The sequence below is a fragment of the Phodopus roborovskii genome, unplaced genomic scaffold (genome assembly GCF_943737965.1).
Source record: "Phodopus roborovskii unplaced genomic scaffold, PHOROB, whole genome shotgun sequence".
NCBI lineage: Eukaryota > Metazoa > Chordata > Mammalia > Rodentia > Cricetidae > Phodopus > Phodopus roborovskii.
In genome coordinates this window covers 28,065,001-28,087,781 of record NW_026126409.1, presented here as the reverse complement: position 1 = coordinate 28,087,781, position 22,781 = coordinate 28,065,001, and the positions used below count along the sequence as shown (strand labels likewise).

The window sequence follows — 22,781 nt, the reverse complement described above, 5'->3', positions numbered from 1 at the left end:
GGTCTGCAGATCTGTCCCTATACCGATATGTTTAGCGGTTGCTCATGTCTCTTGGTGTGTTTCCTCTTCCTTGTGTCACCTGTCAGTGCGCTGCCAGTATTGTTGTGTGCAGAGGTAGGTAAGCTAGAGAAAGACAGGAATGCCTTCAACTCCTGCAGATGAGCTGGAATAGAAACACAGGGGAATGTTTCATGTTCTTATCAGATTCCACCATGGAAATTGCCTCACTGAGTAAGCAAGCAGAGATCTGCAGAATGCTGTATGTCTCCTGCTCACCCTTCCTGGTAGTTTTCATATGGCTATCTGTTTTGTTTTGGTTTGTTTTGCAATATTGGGGGCTAAATCCAAGGCTTTTGTGTATGTTGGGCTACCCTGTGTGCCTTATGTCTGTGTCTATGTGTCCCCAGCTAACTTTGGAGACATTGAGAAGTGCAACATAGTTGATAGTCCTTGTCTTAAGTGACTCATTTTACTTGAGGAAAGTCGACTTGTAATGCTCTCTTCCTTCCTTCTAAACTTGCTCTTTATTTTTTCAGGGCTATGAAGGTTCTCTTATAAAGCTCACATCTAAACAGGTAAGAATTTAGAACTCCTAAAAAGGATCACCTTTTGCTAGTGAAGCCTAATAAATATTCTTTTGTTTCAGCTAGGATTTGACCTGTGTGTTATCAAAATTGATGAAGTCGATTGGGAATTAGTATAGGAAAATGGTATAGAGTTCCATAGTCCCCAGATAAAAAGTTTTTGAGATTCAGAAGGTACAAACAGTGCCTCCAGGAGACTTACATTGAAACTAATTTGTTTCTTCAATAAGCAAATTGTATTATCCAGATTCTTAGTCATATTTTTTGAAGTTTTATTATTTCCTTTATGTATACATAGATGTTTTGCATGCCCCTATGCTATGTCTCTTTATCCAATGTCCATAGAGGCCAGAAGAAGGCCTTAGGCCCCTATAACTAGAGTTACAGACAGTTGTGAGCCATAATGTTGGTGCTGGGAATCAAACCCAGGTCTTTGGGAAGAGCAGTCAGTGTTCTTAACTGCTGAGCCATCTCTCCAGCTCTACTCACAATTATTGAGTAGTTCTTTTCATGGGATATTTGTAGATATGATAAGGAATCACGAATCACAGGTGTAGAGTGAAATGTAGAAAGTACAGGCTAGAGGTAGCCGTTGATGGCCCTGCAGTTTCGTAGAGGTTGCCCAAACATTTCTTACCTTTGAAGCTGAACACTTCTGAGTCACTACCTCTTCTGTGTCAGAAATGAACTAAATTGCAGGTAGCCTGCACATGGAAAGATCTAAGGGAGGGGCCCTTTTCTTTGAGCAGCGTCCTTCCATGCCAGAGTAATTCCCAACTGTTTTGACAGGCACGGCTTTGGCTGTGATGGAAAGGTTTGTTTGGTAGTTTTGGTTGCACAGTGAAAACTTTTTTTTTTTTTTTTTTTTTTACCATTGTGTCATTATATTCCTTGCACTTACAGTGAACCAAAAGGTGATTCGGTTATCTCTTTGCATTTTAAAAGACGAAGAAGCTGAGGTACAGTGAATTTGATTTAGGCAACTAGAGTCTCTCCAACCCAGATCTCCCTCTGTCCCCTGGTCACTGCTGCTCACCCTCCAGCCACCTCTGATTTTTTTTTCCTAAATTCTTGGCTGTGTCCTTGAAGAACTGCCCTCACCATCCCTTTGATTCACGTGAGAAATTTGGTTGAGCCACTAGGTCCTGATTCTTTGGGATTGGCTTTCTTATTTCTTCCCATTGCCTGTGGTCATTTCTTTATCTTAGCTCCTGAGTTAGACACCACCCTTGACCTAGAGAAGAGCTGCCCCTTGGTTTTTGGTTTCTTTTTCTTGATGTTTCTCTCTCTCTCCCTCAGCCTGTAGGTTTTGTCAGTTTCGACAGTCGTTCAGAAGCTGAGGCCGCAAAGAACGCTTTGAACGTAAGTGCTTTGCTCTCATTGTAAGCATGCATTGCTCTGAGTGTGGGCTTTTCCTTAGGTAATAGGAAATAGTAGACTCCCGGTAGATCAAAAGTCATGTGCCAGTGTTACTGGAGTTGTTAGTGTCAACGCCTGAGCTGCCAAGCTATGCCAGCCTCTTGTCTCCCACTTGCCATTAAAGAGACAAGTAATAGTGACACAGAGTCTTAGTTATTGTTCTGCTGCTGTGATGAGATGCCATGACCATGGCAACTGGGGGTGGGGGGCTTACCTACATGTCATAGGTTTCATTATCACCTTGTTGGGGGCATGGTGGCCCACACAGTGCTGGAGCAGTAGCTGAGAGCTGTATCCTGAACTGCAGGCAGCAGGTAGATTGGCTGGGCCTGGCATGGGCTTTTGAGACCTCAAAGTTTACCCCCCCCCCCCCCCAGTGATACACTTCCTCCAAAAGGTCACACCTCCTAATCCTTCAAAAAGGCTCCACTGCCTGGTGACTGAGCATTTGGTCAATGAGCCAATGGGGGCCATTCTCATTCAGCTTATCACTTCCACTCTCTGCCTTCAAATAGGCTTTTAGTCATATCATAATGCAAAAATGAGTTCAGTCCAACTTTGAGGCAATTGCCTATTATGACCCCATGTAAAGTCAACCAAAAAGCAGATCACACACTTATAATACAGTGGTACACAATATCTTATTTGGAAAGGGAGCAGAGTGAGGAAATACTGGGCCAAAGCAAGACCTAAAACCCGCCGGGCAAACCCTAAACTCTGCATCTCCATGTCTGATGCCAAAGCGCTCTTTAGATCTCCAGCTCATTTCATCTTTGTTGACTGCAACACACTTATCTCTCCTGAGCTGATTCCCCACCCAGTCTGCAGGTACACAGACTCGCCATCTCCAGGACAATCCAGGCTTCACCTTCACAGCTTCACACAATGGCCTCTCTGGGTTTCCATGCAGGGACACCCATGACAATCTGCCTAGCCTCAAGGCTTCCTTTAGCCCTTGGAGAGAAATTTTACAACCCCTTTCTTATATCCTTGTTTCTAAAGCCAAAGCCACATGGCCAAGGCTGCCAAGTTCTGCTGCTTGTTTGGGCTGGAACATGGCTTCCTCTTTCTATTATACTTGCATCAGCTTTCCATTGTTGATGGCTTAAGGTTTTCTTTAATTCCTTCTCATAAACTTGAAGCTTAGCTGGGTTGGGGTTTTGCCTTGAGGTCACCACTCCCTTTTTTTCATTTAGTGCCAGGGTTTCTTTAAACGTTTTATTTCCTTGAGCATTGGACTTAGGTCTGTTACACTTCCTGATGCTCCTTTCTCCTCAGACTGGACATTCTGCACATTTCTCTTGTCCAACTTGTTCCTTTTCATTGTAGGTCTGCGTAAGAGTGACTACTAATAACCACATACCTACTAATAACCACATACCACAACAAATACTTGGCTTTCTTGAAGTCTCTTGCCAGTGCCATTAATCCCACACTTTTCAATTTAGCTTCAGGCAGTTTTTTTTAGTAAAAGAAGTTGCCACATTCTTTGCCAAAATACCTTTAAGAATGGTCTTTAGGCCATTTACTAATATTCTTCTCCTGAAACCTTGAGCTGGAGCTGGGTCCCCACAGTTCAAATCACCCTCGGCACTATCTTTTACACTCATAATAGGGATGGCCCATTAGGTCCCACTTAAAGCATTCAATTGTTTTATTTTAGTCCAGAGTCTTCCCATATTCCTCCAACAAACAGCCTGGTGAGGCCTGTCACAGTAATACCCTGGTACCAATTTCTTTCTTAGTCAATATTCTGTCATTCAAGGAGACACTATGACCACGGCAACTTTTATTTATAATAAAAAAGAATTTAGTTGGGGCTTGCTTACAGTTTCAGAGGTTAAGTCCGTTATCTTATGGTGGGGAGCACCGCACCGCAGCAGTTAGACATGGTGCTGGAGAAGTAGCTGAGAGTTCTACATCCTCATCCACAGGCAGCTGTCAGAGAGTGCCTGGGTCTGGCACGGGCTTTCCTCAAACCCCTCCCCCCCATGACACACTTCCTCCAACAAGTCCACACATCCTATTCCTTTCAAATAGTACCACTACCTAAGCATTTAAATCTATGAGCCTATGGAGACCATTCTTATTCAAACCACCACAGGGAAAAGTTGTTCTCCCTAGCCATACCAGGACATGGAACAAACAAGGGGGGGGCAACAATCCCCCCAAACTCCCATCTTTGGAGCTCTGATGTGAGGTTTAGTTTTAAGGAGCAGCCTAGAGGCACACACACAGCTCACAGGTCCTGCTCAAGTTGGGGCCAGCCCAACTTCAGTGCCCTCATTGTCTTGGTTCCTGGTTGATGTTGCAAGCTGTCAGCACTCTGCAATCTCTTTGGGGAATACAGTCTCCCTTTGCTGGCACAAGGAACCTGGCCTTTTCTTTCCCAGTATGAGACTTTTGAGGGGAGTTCACTTCCTTGGGTCCTTTGTTTCAATAGTCAGATAGCTAAGGGGCGAGGTGCAGTGCCTGCCTCTCTTTAGAATGTCCTTGTTGCTGGGCTGTAGCCTTGTTGCTTGCCTAGAATGCAGGAAGCCCTGGTATTAATCTCCAGCAGGGTGGAAAACATCAGTATGAGCGAGGCAGTGGTGGCTCACGCCTTTAATCCCAGCACTTGGGAGGCAGAAGCAGGTGGATCTCTGTGAGTTCAAGGCCAGCCTGTTCTACAGAGTGAGTTCTAGGACAGCCAGGTCTGTAAAACAGAGAAACCCTGTCTCAGAACAAACAAACAAACAAACAAAACTCAGTATGGTGATGCATGCCTCTGATCATAGAATTTAGGGGTAGAGACGAGGATCAGAAGTTAAGAGTGATTTTGGGGATAGCTGAGCTATATGATACCCTGTCTCCAGCCCCACCCACCCAAAACTTAATGAATGGATATAGCTTAATGACCAAACATTTGCCTAGCATGTGGAGGCCCTGGCTTCAGTCCCCCATACTACAAAAGAAAAGGGGGCGGGGGGAGAAAAAGAAAAAAAGAGAAAACTGAATATTTTCACTCCTGCCAGGGTGATTATAGAGGAAACATGAGTGCCCAAGTCCAACAGAAGAGGGGCTCATCAATGAGTCCCCTTGAGCTTCCGCCCTGGATAAAAACCAGACAGATTTCTCAGTAACATTTTGCTTTCCTATAGCAACCTTACTGAAATACTTAAAATAATCTGGTTTGGGCTGACTGGTACCTTGGGTCTGTCACATCTGTGGTGGCCCGTATCTAGCTAGACCTTTCTTCTGCGTAGGAATTGATGATACAGAGTCTGAGCACCATTATGCTCTAAACAGCTAAGCCAAGAACAGATCAAAAGCTTGGCTTTTCTTGCTTTATCTTGTTTACCTTTTAGATCAATTCAAAATTTACACATACAGCTTTTCCTGAGGACATTCTGTATTATAATGTTGTATTAAAGTGCAGCCAGTTGTAATGGGTGTGTGCTTTGTAGGCATTTGTCTGCCATATGTGTTTTGGCTTGTGCCACATTTTTCTATGAGCATTCACCCCCTAAGGGGTGAAGACAGCCCAAGGTGGCGGGCGCTGAGTTAAGTTCCCATCTGAGGATGGTCCTTGAGAAGTTTCAGTAAAGAGTTGCTGTGGCACCTCAGGCAGTTGGCATCGGAGTGAGTGGTGATTAATGCAACTCACTTAAACCAGGTTTTCCCCCAGTAAGCAACTGGCTGCTTGACCACCACAACTAACACAGCATACTGGCTTCTGGAAATTGTCCAGCTGCTCCTTAATAGACTTTTTAAGTTGTTGGCCACTTGTGGTTGTGCATGCCTTTAATCTCAGCACTCGGGGAGGCAGAAGCAGGTGGATCTCATGAGTTCCAAGACAGCATGTGGACTGTATGGACTGTATGGAGGGACACTGTCTCAAAAAAAGAAAAATTGTAAGTTGGAGCCTTGAAACTTACTTAGGCCCTACTTTAGGATTCTGGGATCTCCCTGAGATTGTAGAGTAAGATTGTATTGCATAAGTGAACTCTGCTCAGAATCTCTGACCTTCTACATGACAACGTGTGTAAACCAGCTGTTTATTGAATATCAGCTTAACACTGCAAAACAGTATATTATAGGATATTGTCATGTTATAATTTATGGAGCTCAGTGACGGGGGGCTTGTCTAGCATGTAGAAAGCCCTTACTCAGTTGCCAGCTCTACAAAATACATTTTATAATTTTGCATTATATGTTGATATAAGCAAATATTCTTAATGTCACCAAATTTTAGATGAAAGTTTAGGCTGTGTTTTCTTTTATCCTAACCATGCAGACATACTTGTTCTGCTAAAGGAAGGAATGGCCAGTGCAGCTCTTGGTTGCCGTGTGCCTTACTTCTGGTGCCCCTAACTCTCTGCCCTGAGAACAGTAGGCTTGCAATGACAAGGTCAGTAAGCAGGCAGAGTTCCTCAATTCCTGGGGGTATGGTGGTAGTAGTATTCTTTGTTTATTTAGTCTGGCAATAGTCAAGCTGTGATCGTCCTTTGCCATACCGACTAAAACCCAGCAGACATCATTTCAGTGTTTGTTGGTGCTCAGGGGTGCTCACTGTGTAGCCTTGGCTGTCTTGGAACTCCCTGTGTAGACCAGGCTGGCCTCCTACTCACAGAGATCCGCCTGCCTCTTCCTCCCAAGCACTGGGATTAAAGGTGTGCGCCACCACCCTTTCTTGATGTTCTTAATCTATGTATGTGTCTTTAGAGCGTCAGTGTACCTTAGGAAAGTCTGCAGTAGTGCGGGAAGAACAGACCTGGAGGGGTTAAATGACTCAGTAAGGATAGTGTGAACACGGAGCTAGGAGGTGACTCAAAGTCGGACCCTCCATCTTAGTCCTGTCTGTCATAACCTGACTTCTTGCTCATTGTCCTGGACAAACAGCCATTACAAATATGTATGTGGCCATGGAGCTTGGTTACCTCTCTCTGTAGAGAAAATGGGTCCATTCATGGGAATGTACGTAAATGTAAAGCTAATGATGAGTTTTCTGGGTGACGACCTATTGGACCTGCCCTTTTCAGGGTCATCTTTTGTAATTGATGAGTTAAAAACATGTGCTGTTCACAGCTATTGCAAAACATCCCTTGTGTCTTTTGCGGAGGCTCTCTTCAGAATGTTCCCTCAGATCCTTGGAGAATAGTTGAGTGGTGTAATATTTGGTTTGCTTCCACTGTTGAGAAATGTAAACCTTGATCCAGAAAGGGCCTTGTATAGAATAGTCGACCATCAGACACCACTTCCGTGTTTGCAGCTTTCCCAGTTACTTTGTCTTGGCTACTGCCTAATTCAGTAGTTAGCGTCAGTCAGCCTTCCCTGACAGTACTCGTCAAACCCGTTGGCGTTTCTGCTGCTTCCAGCCTGAGCTGGAAGTCTATCAGTCTTTCAGGACAGTGTCCTCTGGTTACAGTAGCATTGAACTGTGGTCCAGGGTTGTTCACAACCCCCCAGAGTAGGGAAAGCTCCCAAATCAGGTTATGAACAACTCAAAATCCAGATTTCCCTCTTGGTTGCTTATGGCTCTATTGGTCACATTATTAAAAACCCCTTCCGTCTTTGAACACGACAGCAAAAATGTCTAGCCTACTTTGCCCTTTTTATACATTTCTTGAGCAGTTCTTTCCATGAAAATGGATGAGAAAGCTGGCTAGGACCAAATTACTTGTAGGATTTGTTTGTGCTTTTGGAAAGTAAATAAAGTAATAGTCTGAGGTTAGCCTGATTTGGTAGAAAGTCTATTTTGTGGAAATCTTTAGCAGAAGCACACAGGCCTAAGAGTGAAGCCCCTGCGCAGTGTGGAGTGCTGTTTCCAGGTCTTTGAGTAGCGGAGTGCCTCACCGCCCATCGATGTCTTATAGGATTCTTATTTTAATAAATACTTAGGCAGTTAGTACTTCAGAACAACCAGGTTAAGTAGGATACTAGCCTGGGTTTTGTGAGGTGTTGGAAATGAGTGGCTTCTGAAGTCTTAATGTGTAAGCCATTAATTGGGTGTCTCTTCTCCCCTTGTCTTAAATGGTTTGTAGAACTGGAGAAGTCTGACAGAATCGAGTTTATAATGTATTACTACACCTTGTCTTTGCTGTTCACATTCAGTTAAGCTAGTGAGGAAGTCTGTGTACTCCCAGAATGTACTCCTTGATCTCTGAGATCTCTGACAGTGTTTTTTGTTTTTTGTTTTGTTTGTTTGTTTAGCTTTAAAATAACTCCATTGGGCTGAGCGGTGGAAGCACATGCCTTTAGTCCCAGTACTCAGGAGGCAGAGGCAGGCAGATCTCTGTGAGTTCAAGAACACCCTGGTCTACAAGAGCTAGTTCCAGGACAGGTTCTAAAACTACACAGGGAAACCCTGTCTCAGGAAAAAACAAACAAATATAAATAAATAAAAACCAAAACTTCATTGGTATAATTCATGTATCATACATTTCTCGAGACAGGGTTTCTCTGTAGCCCTGGCTGTCCTGGAACTAGCTCTTTAGACCATGCTAACCCCAAACTCACAGAGGTCTGCCTGGCTCTGCCTCCTGAGTGCTGGGATTAAAGGTGTGTACCACCACTGCCCAGCTTGATTACATTTTTATTAAGTATTTTGAAATTATGTTAACCCTAACCCTTGGCATTTGAACAGCTTTGAATCATGTAATTCACAGGGTTGTGAAATTTTCACTATTTCCTAAAACATTTCATTACCTCAAGCAGAAAGACATTCTGTCGGCCCCCAGGTCCTGCTTACCTCTAATCTACTTTTCTGGCTGCTTGAAGTTACAAATTCTAAATAATGGACATATTTCTCTTTTTCTCTGTTTGTTTCTGGCTCTTTGTTCCTTGGTATATGATATGCAGGATTTTTTATGTAAAGACTTCTTTAGGATATAGTCTCTCTCTCTCTCTCTCTCTCTCCCTCCCTCTCTCTCTCCCTCTCTCTCTCCTTTGAAGTCCTGGTCCTTGCCCACACTAACTCACCTATATTGCCAGCTCTAACTTTTTGTTTGTTTGGTTTTGATTTTGGTTTTTCAAGACAGGGTTTGTTTGTGTAACAGCTCTTGGTTGCCTGGAACTCCCTTTGTAGTCCAGGCTGGTCTTGAACTCACTGCCTTCCAAGTGCTAGGATTGTAGGCATGCACCACCTCCACGGGGCCTCTGTGACTTTTTTTTTTTTAATTAATGAAAAACACTGCATTTCATATGGATATAATTATTTATTAATCTATTGATGGGCACTGGATTATTTCTGCCTTTTTTTTCCTTCCCGCTTCAAGATGGTTTCTCTGTGCAGCCCTGGCTGTCCTGGAACTCACTCTGTAGACCAGGCTGACCTCAAACTCAGAGATCTGGCTGCCTCTGCCTCCATAGTGCTGGGACTAAAGGAGTGCGCTACCACTGCCCACCTTGTTTCTACCTTTTGACTGTTGTGTAGTGAACATTGGCAGTCCTGGTATCTGTCTGGTCTGGTCTGGTCTGTCCATCCCTCCTGCCCACCCCAGTGGGCATGCAGGTCTCTGTTTTCTGATCTTTGTGTGGAATTTTAGAGCTATGTGTCTGTTAGCTTTTTGAGTAAATGCCAAACTGTCTTCTATAGTGGTTTCACCATTTTACCCTCTCGGTGGAATTGTGTGAGGTTTTTTGTTTCTCTATGTCTTCATCAATACTTGTTACTGTTTTCTTTAAAAAAAAAAAAAAAAAAAAAAGCCTTACAATCCTTGAAGTTTGTGCTTGTAATCAGGTTTTGTTGTTGTTAAATTTTTATTACATTTTTTTTTTTTTTTTTTATTGTGTGGATGCTTATTTGGAAGTCAGAGTACAATTTGTAGGAGCATGTTTCATCCTTCCATGGTTGGGACCCAGGAATCAAACTCAGGTCATTGGATTTGGTGGCCCTTTACCCATCTGTACAGTTATTTGACTGATTTCATTGGTATGTTTGAATGCTTTATTTTAATCCCATGATTTTCAGTGTTTATCTGTGGCTAGCACCATTTCTAGGATGGCAAATCTGATGGATGGGGCCATGTTACCCTCGAACAGTACATTTTATCTTTGTAATAAATAACTGAAGGGGAGACCAACTCTTGAATGTTTTTTTGAGAATTTGATTTAACAACATAAGAACTTTTGCAAAAGATGTAATAGTTTTTTGTTTGTTTGTTTGTTTGTTTGTTTTTTGATAGGGGCTCTATGTAGTTCTGGCTGTCCTGGAACTCCTTATGTGGAGCAGGCTGGCCTTGAATTCACAGAGATTTTCCTACTTCTGCCTTCCAAGTGTTGACATTGAAGGCATGAGCCACCATGCTTAGCTAAAATATGTTTAAAAAAAAAAAGCACTGAATAGTGCTACATATTGTACCCCTGTACCTGTCCAACCCCCATAAAACCTCTCCAAAACTGGTATCATCACGAAGTCGTCATGACTCTGACATGCAAGCAAACATTGCAGTTACCAGTGTCTACAGTGACTCCATCCTTTACATAATTTCATTTAACTTGAGTCACATCAATTCATTTGTCCTATGCCAGGTTCCTCCTCTTGTATAAAGTGAGGTGGTACATGATTCTAAAGTGTTAGGGGAAATTCCTAATCAAAAACATTGCCAGTACTTGTAACATTACCTCTGCCAGGAAATCAGGAAATACCTTCTTAGCCTTAAGATGGAGCCATTGAATAGATGCTTGGGTGCAGTGGGATGCCCAGGTACCAGAGGAATCGCAGGTTGCTTGAAGAAGGCCTTTGGCTTTGGTCAGGCAGATGGCTGTGCCGTCAGTCTGTTTCCTGTACACAGGCTTCCCTGACAGCTGTGGAAGTTAGGACTTTTGATCTTAATATTTATACAGCTTGTGAGTTGGGTCAATTATTTCCACTAAACAAAGCTTCTCCCAGATGCAAGTGTCCAGATGGCCTATCTCAGCCTCCCTTACCCCGTTAGGCACCATGTCAGTATGTTTCTTATCATTTTTGAAATTTTCTCCCTTAGTTTCTCTTTAGCCTATTGCTCAAGGTAGTTGAAAGGCCCCAATGAACGAGAGCCCAGCTGGAACTTTTGGATGGGAAATAAGCAGTCGTGCCAGATGAGATCATGAGGCTGACCCAGTGTTTATCTGTTAATCTGTTTATAACTGCTTACTCTCAGCTTGCAGAGTTTTAAAACAGCTATTTGACGTCACAGAGTTGGGGGCTAGGCCTATGCTTGTGTAGGGCCTCATGGAGTGGAGCTCTTAGGCCCGTTGCTTTTTCTTTTTCTTTTTCTTTTTTTCTTCAACCTTGTGCATTATTTGGAGTGTCCAAACTGCCCATGGAAATGGCTTACCAGGTGCAAGCTTGATGCCCTGAGTTCCAACCTATGGACCTCTGGAGAGGTCCACAACTCCACAATGTTGTCTTCTGATGTCTACATTTTCTTATGGACTGCATGTGTGTACACACACACCTGTCCAATTTAGCCTCTCCTTCAGCTTTTACCATGAAAAATAACTACCCCAAAAGGCTTATAACCCAAGGGCAGTTTAGAAACAACCAAACCAAACGAGCACTAGGCAATAAGTGCTCTCAACACATGATAATTGAGTCCTGGGATTTCCTCAGTTCGTCTTTGATGTCTAATGATGCTGCGTTTGGGGTGGATGGTTATGAAGCGTCTCTTGGAAGGCATAGTCCACAACTTAAAACTGGGGACAGTGGCACCTTTCTTCAGTTCCTTGGGAGACCAAGTTTGGAGGATGGTTTTGTGGTATAGCCGACCATGGTATGTCAGTCATTAACCAGTCAATCAGTGTTGTGCTGGGAAGAAATTTACATCTCTTACTGGGTATGAAATTTGTTTTACTTCTGTAGTTAGCCTTTGTCTTAGATGAATGTGTGTTACTCCAATCTCTTGAGTATTTAGTGGGAAACTGGAAATGGAAGATCACACGAAGGAAGGATGGGATGCTCTTCTAGGGAAGCAGGCAGGAAGGACCCCAGGTTCTCACACTGCCGTTTGTAATGTCTGTGCACAAACAAAACAATGATTGTACCATGTGACCATGTGTGACTGCTCTGAATCCTCATTGTGGTCCTCCTATTTGGGGATCTACTGCTAAATTTATATTCAACTGCTGTTTCTGATATTGTCCCTGCTCCACAATGCTTTAGGTACTTCAGAAGATGCTGAGAATCTAATTTCCCGATTTTACAAATGTGCATGTTTGTGAACTTGTAGGTAGGGAGCTCTTGTGTTATTAGGAACAGCTCTGGAATTGGCCCATTGCATTACTTACAACACAGCTGGGTCCCTGGAAGTCACTGTGTTATCTCTCTACCTTTTCAGTGATTTCAACTCTAGCATTTGCAGTCTTAAACCTGTAGTTAGAGTGAACTGGAATTTGTTTCTCAATCTTGGGGGTGGAGTAGATTGACCCTTGGCCTCTTTAAAGAGGAATAATGTATCATACAGAGCATTGTTAAATTGATGGTATATGAAATGTAGTTATTTTCTCTATAATCAGGTTCAAGCTTTCTCAATATCTTTACAGATAGTCTAGTGAGAGAACCGCAGATTTTACTTATATCGTTACTGTTTAGTGTTGGGATTGGACCTGGTTTCTTTCACGTGCTGAGCAGTATTGTGCTGCCAAGCTCTAATGGCAATCCTTCGTAAGAGAGGTCTCCTTTTCTTCAAGACAAGGCTGGCTAAGATTTCTTGTGTGTAAGAGTAATTAAGAGCCAGGTTGTGGCGGCACATGTCTTTAATCCCAGCACTTAGGAGCAGAGGTAGGTAGATCTCTGAGTTTGAGGATAGCCTGATCTACAAAGTGAGTTATAGGACAAGCTGCAAACATATTCTCTAATGTTGAGTAAATGTGAGACTAGAAAGAATATGATATAAAATTGAATCATAAGCCGTAGGATAAGAGTTCAAGGGCCAGCTTCAGCCTCAGCTACATAGCAAAAGGCCAGCCTCAGCTAGGCAACTAAAAGTCTGTGGAGATTGAGCAAGAAAGCTTGCTCTGTAAGCATGAGGGCCAAAGTACATGCAGAGCTGGCCATGATTATACTTGCTCCTAACCCCAGTCCTGTGCATGAAGGGGTGCAGAGACAAGTATATCACTGGGACTTGCTGGCCCCAGGTTCAGAGAGACCCTATCTCAAAAATCAAAGGAGTAAAGGTGGAACAAAGACGCAGGCCAACTGATATCCTCCTCTGGACTCTGCATGTGCATATGAGCGTGTGCGTGCCTATACACATATGCATGTTACCCCCTGCACACACATACACATACAACAAGGGAAAAGTATTTTAATAAACATTATGAGACTTAATGTGAAATCTGGACAAAATCTATTCTTAAAGTGTTAGCATAAAATCTAAAAGTAGAGCATTAATTTCTAGCAAGAGAACACTTTGAAAATCTAAGGTGATACCCCAAGAAACTGAGACACAACATAAAAGCATCCAAGTTATTTTTTTTCTATGTTTTACATGGTAAGTTAGGGTTGTTTTAAAAGTTCAAAACAAATTTCTCAGATCAGCAGTTGATCTAATTCTAAATTCTAAAACCAGTGATTCTCCTGCATTTTTTGAGTCTCTGTACTAATGTTTTCCCCTTTATTTACTGCCTATAAGACCTCAGTAAATAAATGAATATGCCGTTTTGAAATAGTAAGTTTCAAAACAGTATCGTGAGATAAGAAAGTAAGGTTAGGTGGAAAGGATGCTCCATTCCAATGAAGGAACAAAGTTTGAAAGTGCTATTTCTGTGCATTCTTTTGAAAACTAAGAATAAACTGTAGAACCCACATAATCCTGCAGCATAATTTCCCCTAGATTTTCAGTGTTCACTTAGGAGACAAGTGTCATGGTTTCCAGATGAAGACCTTGCTGTGGAGGCCTAGGTAATGGCAGCAGGCAATCATTTCTTCCCATCATTTCACCTATAGAAAGATACATATCCCAATCTGAACCAAGTGGGGGAAGGGAGGACAGTGTTGTAGAGTTAGCCCAGGGCCTCTTGCATGGGAAGCTCAGACTCTACCACTGAACCACACTACCAAGCCCAGATAGGGCTTCTTGTTACCCATCTTTGAAGATGTCACCGTTAGCCTTCATTATAACCCTGGCTGTATGACTTAATGTTGTCAGACTGTCCTCCCTCACATTATGTGGTTGGTAATTTCCTACCTCAAATCATAGTCGATCAAAAATGAATTTTTTGAAGATTTTGTGTGTCTGTGTGTGTGTTCAGGTGTGTGCATGCATCAGCACATGGGGAGGCCAAGAAGGGGCATCAAATCTGTCCTCTGATAGAGCAGTCAGCACCACTCATGGCTGAGCCGTCTCGCCTTTATAGGAACTGGCATTCACTCTGTAGAAACACAGAAGATTGATGACGACGACCTTCAGAGAGCTCTGTTTATTCCTAAAGTGCCCTTTTCTACAGAATGGTTCAAAAATAACTTCTTTGGAATTCCAAGTTCCACTGAGGTCAGAATGTTTGTGAGTGTCGACTCAATCACTAGTCAATTCATCTGCTCTTCCTCAGATCTCTTTGAGGTAGAGCAAGGAGCTGTGGTATTGCCCTCCTGGTCTCAAGGCTGAAATACTGGAGAGCAAACATTTGTGCTTTAGTCCACATTCTCCCTCTCTAGCATTGCACCCCTGTCCATGTCCAGGTGGGTTTCTGTGTAGAACCTTCCCTTCATTCTGCTGCTGGGGAGGTTTCTGACTTGGAATGTGTTGTATGGAGAGAGGGACAGCCACAGCTCTCGGTCATCACAAGTGATCTTGCTGTTGAGTGGGGATAGCTTTGACACAGCCTCTTCCGGAGTCAGATGCCTTTCGCCCTATTGTTGTGCTCCCTGTACACAGGAAGCGCTTTACAGTGTCATACAGCGAGAACTCCACTGTTTATGTTCTTGTCAACCAACTTGGGCCTGAGCTCCAAATTCTCAATTGGGACAAGTGTGTAAGCTATATAATAATATGGTTTGTGGTAGCAGTTCAAAAATAGTTCTACACAGAGAAACCCTCTCTGGGGGCAGGGACAGAGTTTTAAAAAAAGGGACGTGTAGCTCAGTGGTAGATTCCTGACCTTTTGATTGCAAGGCTCTGGGTTCCATCCCCAGCATTTGAAAGGAGACTGTTTTGGCTGAGGATGTAGCTCAGCTGGGAGAGTGCTTGTCTACCTCCTGGGCTCCAAGCTCTGGGTGCAAATCCAGCACTCTAGTTATCTCCAGCTTTGTGGTGAGCTTGAAGATAGCCTGGGGTGCATGAGACCCTCTTTAATCAAAAAAAAAAAAGAAAGAAAGAAAGAAAGAAAGTTGTAACATGTAAATTCTACCCCTAAATTCTACCCGCTTTGTTCTGAGTTTTTATTGTATTCTTAAGATTTGCCACTTCTTACTCCATTGTGAATCACTTGTCTATACTGGTGTCAGTAAATAACTTTGAGGATAAGTAAACTGGTGTAGATGGCACAAGTTTTATCCTTAGTAAAGTAGAAGTCATTAATATATATTCATTAATAGCCAAGTAGAATGAATAGTAAAGTAGTAATGAATAGCAGTAGCAAATAAAGTAGTAATAAATACGTAGTAATAAAGTAGTATTAATGATAAAGTAAAAGTCATATAAATTACACACAAACATGTACACACACACCACACACAGTAAAATGGACCTTTCCCTTGTGAGGCATTCCCACTATCTGATTGTGTAGCTTCAAGGTAATTGAGGCTGAACCTGCTGGGTTCCTTCTTGCTGCTGCTCATTAATGTTAGGGAGTCCTGGGAGTGCATGGTGTGGGAGTTCTCACTGCAGAGAAACTGCACAGCAGGAGCGGGCCTATAAAACACACATGAGGGCCCATTGTGGCCCATGTCTGATCTTAAAATGGAACCCTTTTAAAAATGGTCCTGGAAAGTTCAGGCAACTGTCTTTTGTCAGTTAAAGAGTTTGTTTATGTCAGCACTGTTTTTTGTTTTTTTTTTTTTTTTCATTCTCTCCCCTGTCCCCCCAACCCCCTTCTATACCAGCCCTAATAAAAGCTCAAAGTAAAATTTCCAGAATGATCTTTAAAGCATAGAAAGTTAAATAGTCCTCAGATGACCTAACGGGTACTTAGGTAAAGCAAGGAGAAGAGATTGTTAAACGCGGCTTCTTTGCCTGCCTACCTTACCTTACACAGCTTTATTCTTCATAAGTTGTAAACAGTAGACACCAGGGTACTCACATTGGGTGTTTATAATTGAGAGACTGCGTGTTGTACTGTGGTAAGCAGTACACAAACCCCCCGCATTTGTGGAGCACCTTCACACATTCCTGGGGCCGTTGTCTTGTTCTGTTGTTGTAAAGATATGTATTATGTGCAAAATCAGACCTCATTTTCCATAAAATACTAGCCCCAGTACCAGTAATCCTTTTTTATCTTTACAAAAGTGAGTGTGTCTTTAGAACACCTATATTGCGTGTGAAATTATATTTTGAAACTTAGTCTTTCCCAGAGTTACCCCGAGGCTCTGTGCCTTCCGCAACTTCTTGACTGAGCACGTGTGGCCTTGGTAAAGGAAGTGTCCTTTCACTTTTCCATCACTTGGGAAAGAACTTAGGTTTTTGTTTGGAGGTTTTTGAGGCAGAATTTTTCTCTGTAACAGCCCTAGCTTTTGTGGAACTTGCTCTGTAGACCAGGCTGGCCTCGAACTCACAAAGACTCTCCCACCTCTGCCTCCCAAGTGCTGGGATAAAGATGTGCACCACCACCACCCAGCTTGTTGCTTTATTTGAGGTTTTTAGTTTAGTTTTTTTGTTTGTTTGTTTTTGTTTTTTAAAGATTTTATGTGCATTGGTGTTTTTGCCACTCATGTTGGGTCCCCTGGAACTGGAGTTACAGACACTTGTGAGCTGCCATGTGAATGTTGAAAATTGAACACTGATCAGTCTCTCTAGCCCTGAAGTAACTTTATAAGATACTGGGCATGGTGGTACATGTCTTTATTCCTAGCTCTTGGGAGGTAGAGGCAGGTAGAATCTTTGTGAGTTCAAGGCCAGCCAGGGATAAAATGAAACCCTATCACACAAAAACTTTTTAATACATACATATGGATGGATGGATGGATGGATGGATGGATGGATGGATGGATGGATGGATGGAAGGAATGAATTCAGAGCATCACCTTCAGGGATCCAGTCTCATTTTACCATGTGTATTGTAGACATGGAACTCGGATCAGCAGAGGTGGCCTGTACCCACCAAGCTATCTCACCGTATAGCTAGTTTGTAAGTTGCAGTGCACAGCAAATTCACATATAAATCCTCTTGGTTTTTTACCGGCTATACTGTGACCAGAGGCATAATACATTTTTCAGACTGTCCTGGCTTAGTAACACAGACTAGCTATCAAAGGCAGTGATTAAGCATGTGTTCATAGGTGAACATATAATATAGAGAGCATTACATTCCCACACTGGCAGACCGTTATTTCTGCTCTTGATCTTACATATTCTTTCACAATTTCATGCATGCTTATGTAGTTGTGTGTGTGCACACTTAGGTTTTACACCATCACCTTCTTTCTCCTGAACCCTTTCTTTCCAAGCCCTCCCATCTTCATTTTCTAGTTGTGTTCCATTGCATTTAATAAATGTCACTTGCATGGACATGGTAGAGATCAATGTCTGTTATTCTGTATATTTAAAATTTATGTTTGTATCTGCCTATGCTATGTGTGCAGGTGACAAAGTTACAGGCCGTTTGTGAGCCACCCGACATTGGTGTTGGGACCCAATGGGTCCTCCTGGGTGTTCTCAGTCACCAAGCCATCTCTACAGTCTCCCATTTTATCTTTCTTGGCCTGATTTCTAATCTCAGAAGTTTTTACTGAATCCCATATAGGCCTTGGTTAAGTACATAGTACTTGACGGAGGTAGACACACTTCACTGATTTCCCCCTCCTCCCCCTCTCCCTCCAAAAAAAAAAAAAACCCAAAAACTGAACTATCAAAATTCTGAGTGTTTCTCTGGTGTCCAGTGTCTGTGGCCAATATTAAGCACTTGTAGATCACTGAATGCTTGACAAAGATGACGACGACGACGATGATGATATTGTCTGTCAGCCATGGCTTAGGCTTGAACCTAGGGCCCATGCTTGGTATATATACATTTTGGGTTCTGGTTAGCTTTCTGTTTTGAGACAGTGTCTCGAATCAGCTCCCTGTGTAATTTTGAATGGCCTTGGACTTCCGATCCTCCTGCACCTACCTCAGATGCTAAGAGCACAGCCATACATCACTGTACTCAGCTGATGGGGTGTTAGTACTCAAACTTGGGGTTTCCTGTATGCTGTGCGAGCACTGTGCTGCCTGAGCTGCATCCATTGGTCCTGTTGAAACTTCTGTTTGATTCCTATTTGTTCGGATGGAAGTATTAGGGGGTCAACCTGACTTCATGACCGGGAAGGGGTGATGTTTGTGTATATTCCCCAGCAGTGAGGAAGGTGGAAAAGGTGATGAGTTTGAGCGTAGCGGCCTGCCACAGCCACTCTGTGTGTCCCTTCCAAAGCAGTCACCCTGTTTACCTCCAACTCGGGAGTAATAATGTTGTTGTCAGAGTTCCTGGGTAAAAGAGTGTCGTCTGCTCTCTGTCCCGTATTACTTTTCACATATAAATACCATCTCAGAGCCACACTGTAAAATTCTGCTTTAATGAGTAGCTGCCTGGGGTTTTTGGCTTGTAGAAAGCCCCTACCTGTCATTGTCAGAGTCCAGGTCTTTCAGTCATCCTTTTCAGGAGACTTTGAGAACACAGAGGCAAAAGTTCAAACACTTGTGGCCTCCTGACCTTTTGGAAAATAAACTCTGGTTGTGTTGACATGTTAAAGACTGAGTACATAGCTTCTTCAAAGGCCCTGTCACGACTTTATAGTCATCCTATATAAAGCAGAATCTCCTCGGGCATAGTTGTATGCACAGGGGTTCCTGGCTAATAGTAAGTGTGTTCTAGTGGAAATCAATTTAGCCACATGGATAGCTAAGATGGATAGAGACTAATAGCTCTTGGTGTCCACCATAGTTCTGCACCAGAGTATCTAGACTCTGTAATTTGCCCAGGACCCTAGGAGCAGGTCAGACTGAATCAGCAGACACAAGGCCTGCGAAGCAGAACAGTGCTGAGCATTCACGGAGAAACAAAAGCCATGTGGACTAAAAGAATTCTCTCAAACTACACAACACTGCATCTGATGGATAGCAGCAGCTCAGGGTCTCACTACTGACTCCCAATTGGGAAATTTAGCCCAGCATGAATGCCATCCTTCACCTCTGTAAGTGATACAAACACCTCTCCAGAAAGCTGAGGGTGGGGTGGGGTGGGGGTGGGGGACAAGGAGGAAGGATGCTCCAAACCTGGAGAAGTAGAATGTGCTAGTTAGCCAGCACTGGGCCTCAGGCCTCTGTGTGTGTCACACCCTGTGTCTAACCACCCACAGAGAAAACTCGGTTGCAACTTTTCTTCTTTTCTGAGTCCTGAATGCAGAAACCTGCAGCGAAAGGCAATGTTTCTTTCCAGGCAACCGTAGTCTCCCAAACCTGTCCCCATAATACCGAGTGAAAGCTTGCTTGCTAGGAAGTTCCACAAAACTGTGACCTCTGCTTGAGGTATCACTTTTATAATTCCCACTGGCTTTCTTAACTGCTTCTGGCTAGAAAGTGGAAGGGAATTAAGCAAGACCCACCCAGGGAGATGGGGGAGGGCAGCAAGGTAATGAGGGTTTCCAACTGTATTGTTCAGGCGCAGATATCCCTAACCTGAAGCAGCTGGCAGGGGGGAGGTGGGGTGCAGTTGATTGGGGAGGGAGTGAGGGGTGGGGTCGAATGTCATTTCATCAGGTAAGTCAGAGCAAAGCTGAGGGCACTTTGTATTTAAGGTAGTGGCTCAGCCACTAGGGACTAACGTCAAACTGCCAGACCGACATGGTTAATAAAGGAGGAGCTTATTAGACGTCTGTCACTGTCAAGTTCATTTATTGTAGTACACAGAAGTCTTAGTTCATCAGAGGTAAGAATTACACATTCTGGAAATAATGACCAAGCCTCTGGGTCCATTCTAGGCTAGGCATGGAACAGCACTCCTTCCCTCCTGTCATTTCAAAGCAATATAAAGTTTCAGAGTTTTTAAAAGGACCTCCCCATCCCCCCCCCCATCAGTTTTCATTCATGGACTGAAATGGAGGGAGATGGTATCTAGCGCCTGGTGCTTCCTTTAACAAGGAATTGGGCCTGAATTCATAGCCCCATGTCAGCTGAATCTATCAGCCACACAGCCACATGTCCATGGTCAGATAGCAATAACTTACTAACAGAAAGGTGCAAATACTGCCATGTGGATCTAACTCAGGCAAGGACAGTAAGCCTTAAATGAGATGTTCTGAGCTGAAGCCAGGGCAAGCACTTCTTGAAGGTAGTTGGATTAGAAGAAAGAACAGGGTGTGATTGGTCTGCTATAGTCTCAGCGGGCAGTGGCCCAGCAGCCCTCACCGTGGTATTAACAGTCCTGAGGTTTCTGCCAGCAATGTCCTTATTTAGGAAAGGTATGAGATGCAGTCGCGTCTGATGGATGCTTCCCATTGTTCATTCTTTTCTGGAACCCACATGCACCCAGGTTTCAGCAGTGGAGAATGAACAACAACCTTGATTATTATCCGAACAATGTGGTCTTTATGAAACAAGAAACCTGTCCCAGGCAGAAGAAACAGAAAAGTGAATTCTGGTGGCTTCTAGGCACTCACCTGGGGATGTGACTGGATTAATTAATGGGGTTGGTTCTTCCTTCACAGGGTGGAGGCTCATGACATTCAAGATGAGCCTAACCAGCACCCTCCAGCGCCTACTGGGGATTGAGCCCAAGGCCTGTGAATGCTGGGCAGGCACTTCCTTCAGAGTTCTACCCCGAGTCCCTCAGTGAGGTTTATGCTGTTTCTGGTGGTCAGCAGCCCCCAAAACACCCTCGCAGTTCCAATTATCTCTAATTGGCTGGGAAGCAGGGCCAGCCAACAGTCCTGGCCACAAGTGAACACACTAGGTTAGGAAGTCTCCAAAATCTACAGCTCTAAAATTGTGTGAATTTGTTGCGTCATACAGATAACCCTCTACCGAGCACCAGAGGACCCAGCCCTGTCCTCCTCCAGCCACCTTAAGTGATATGCACCATTTCTTAAATTATTGTACATTTTCGCTGGGACACAATGGTGTTTATTAAATAGTGGAAATTTTCTAATTCCTCTTCAGAAATAACAGCAATGTAAGAGCGTTGATTTTTTTTTTATGCCCTTTTATTTCCTGTATTTGTCAAGTCATCCTTTTATTTATGATTTCAACAGGCTGCTGCTCTTCCTTTAACTATAAGCTATTGTGTCCGAATGGATCCTACCCACTCCATAGTAACTGACAGCCAGGAGGGGTTTGCCTTTTGCCCTGCCATTCAGTGTTTAAGGCTCAGCCAAATGAAAAGGTTGTTTTCACAGACCTCTAGGGAGAGCTTTGCATAAAGGCTGTCTAGAATCTGGTTCTAATCTGTTTTATGATGCTGGGAGAAGTGAAAGCTGATAGCACTCAAGAAAACTATAAATCTGTTCTGTGTTTCAGCCCCCATAAGACGTTGGAGCATCTTTCAAGTGTGTATTTACCTGCTGGTCTGGGGTGGAAATGTCCCGCCTATCAACAGTGTCAGAATATGGCTTTTCTTTCTAACCTTTGCTTTTCATCTCTAAAAGTAAAAGCCAGGTCTTTCAATTTAGTGTCCTTCTGTTGAAAACTTGTCCCCAGGATCTTTGCTCCCAGGGACCAAAGTGCACTTTGAAAACAGTAGACTTACTCTCCCTTTAAGAGGAATGAAAATCAAAACCTTAGCAATGTGTGACTTCACACCCTGTAGGCTGTGAGCATAGATAGGCAACTGGTCATGTCTGGCCAAGGGTGGGAAAATCGGGATGCTTGGGCATTTGTGGTGAAATCGAAATAGTCTGGTAGCTTTAGAAAAGGTAATGTACTTCATGATATAGTTTGCTGGAAGACAAGTACAATATGTGTTCCTACAGAAGCCTGTTCCCAAGTATCTGCAGTGGGCTTATTCATAATACAGTAAGAAAGTTGAACAGGCCGGTGAGATAGCGCAGTGGGTTAAGACCATGCCCTCAGAGTCTGATTTTGATCCTCAGAACGCACAAGGTGGTGGGACAGAACTGTTTCCCACAAGTTGTCCTCTGACCTCCATGTAGGCACCAAGACATGAAGTGTGCACACACATAAATAATCTAGTGCCATTAACTGGTGAAAGGCTGTTAAATAACATGTGATTATTTAATATCTATACAGTAGAATATTATTCAACAATGAAAAAAATCAGTGAGGTAACTGTTGTGCTATCTGGAGTAATATGTAAATAAATAAACCTGGAAAACATTATTCTTGATAAAGGGTCTTGTTAGAAAATACTACATGTTACATTTTCTTTATTTGAATTATCCAAACTAGATAATCATATTCATACAGATTGAAAATATTATTAGTGCTTGTTGGGGGGAGTTGGGAGAGAACAAGGAGAAAGAGATTAATTGCTGATGGGCACAGAATTTACTTTTGAAGTACTAGAAAAGCCTGAAATACATTTCTTGTGGTAGAAGTCTGTTTTGAAACAGGGTCCCGCTGCATAGCTCCTGCTGCCCTTGAACCTGAACTCCTTTGTCTCTCAAGTCCCCTCATCTAGCCAAAAGCAGTATTTTGAACATAATATTGTATAATTAAGCCCCCTCCAATCTAC

At 43.2% G+C, this 22,781-nt stretch overlaps 2 protein-coding genes across 4 annotated transcripts in view; one reads left to right on the top strand and one right to left on the bottom strand.

Moving 5' to 3' along the window:
• Nucleotides 1–22,781, bottom strand: part of Saraf (store-operated calcium entry associated regulatory factor) — a 735,200-nt gene that overhangs the window by 273,316 nt on the left and 439,103 nt on the right. The window lies entirely within an intron of this gene.
• Nucleotides 1–22,781, top strand: part of Rbpms (RNA binding protein, mRNA processing factor) — a 146,614-nt gene that overhangs the window by 65,231 nt on the left and 58,602 nt on the right. For all 3 annotated transcript variants that reach the window (XR_007834368.1, XM_051182261.1, XM_051182260.1), the window contains exons 3-4: nt 537–575; nt 1,884–1,946. Coding sequence is in view for 2 of the 3 variants with exons in the window: in XM_051182261.1 (XP_051038218.1) it covers nt 537–575; nt 1,884–1,946 (102 nt within the window). In the remaining variant the exon portion in view is untranslated. The remainder of the gene's footprint in view (nt 1–536; nt 576–1,883; nt 1,947–22,781) is intronic.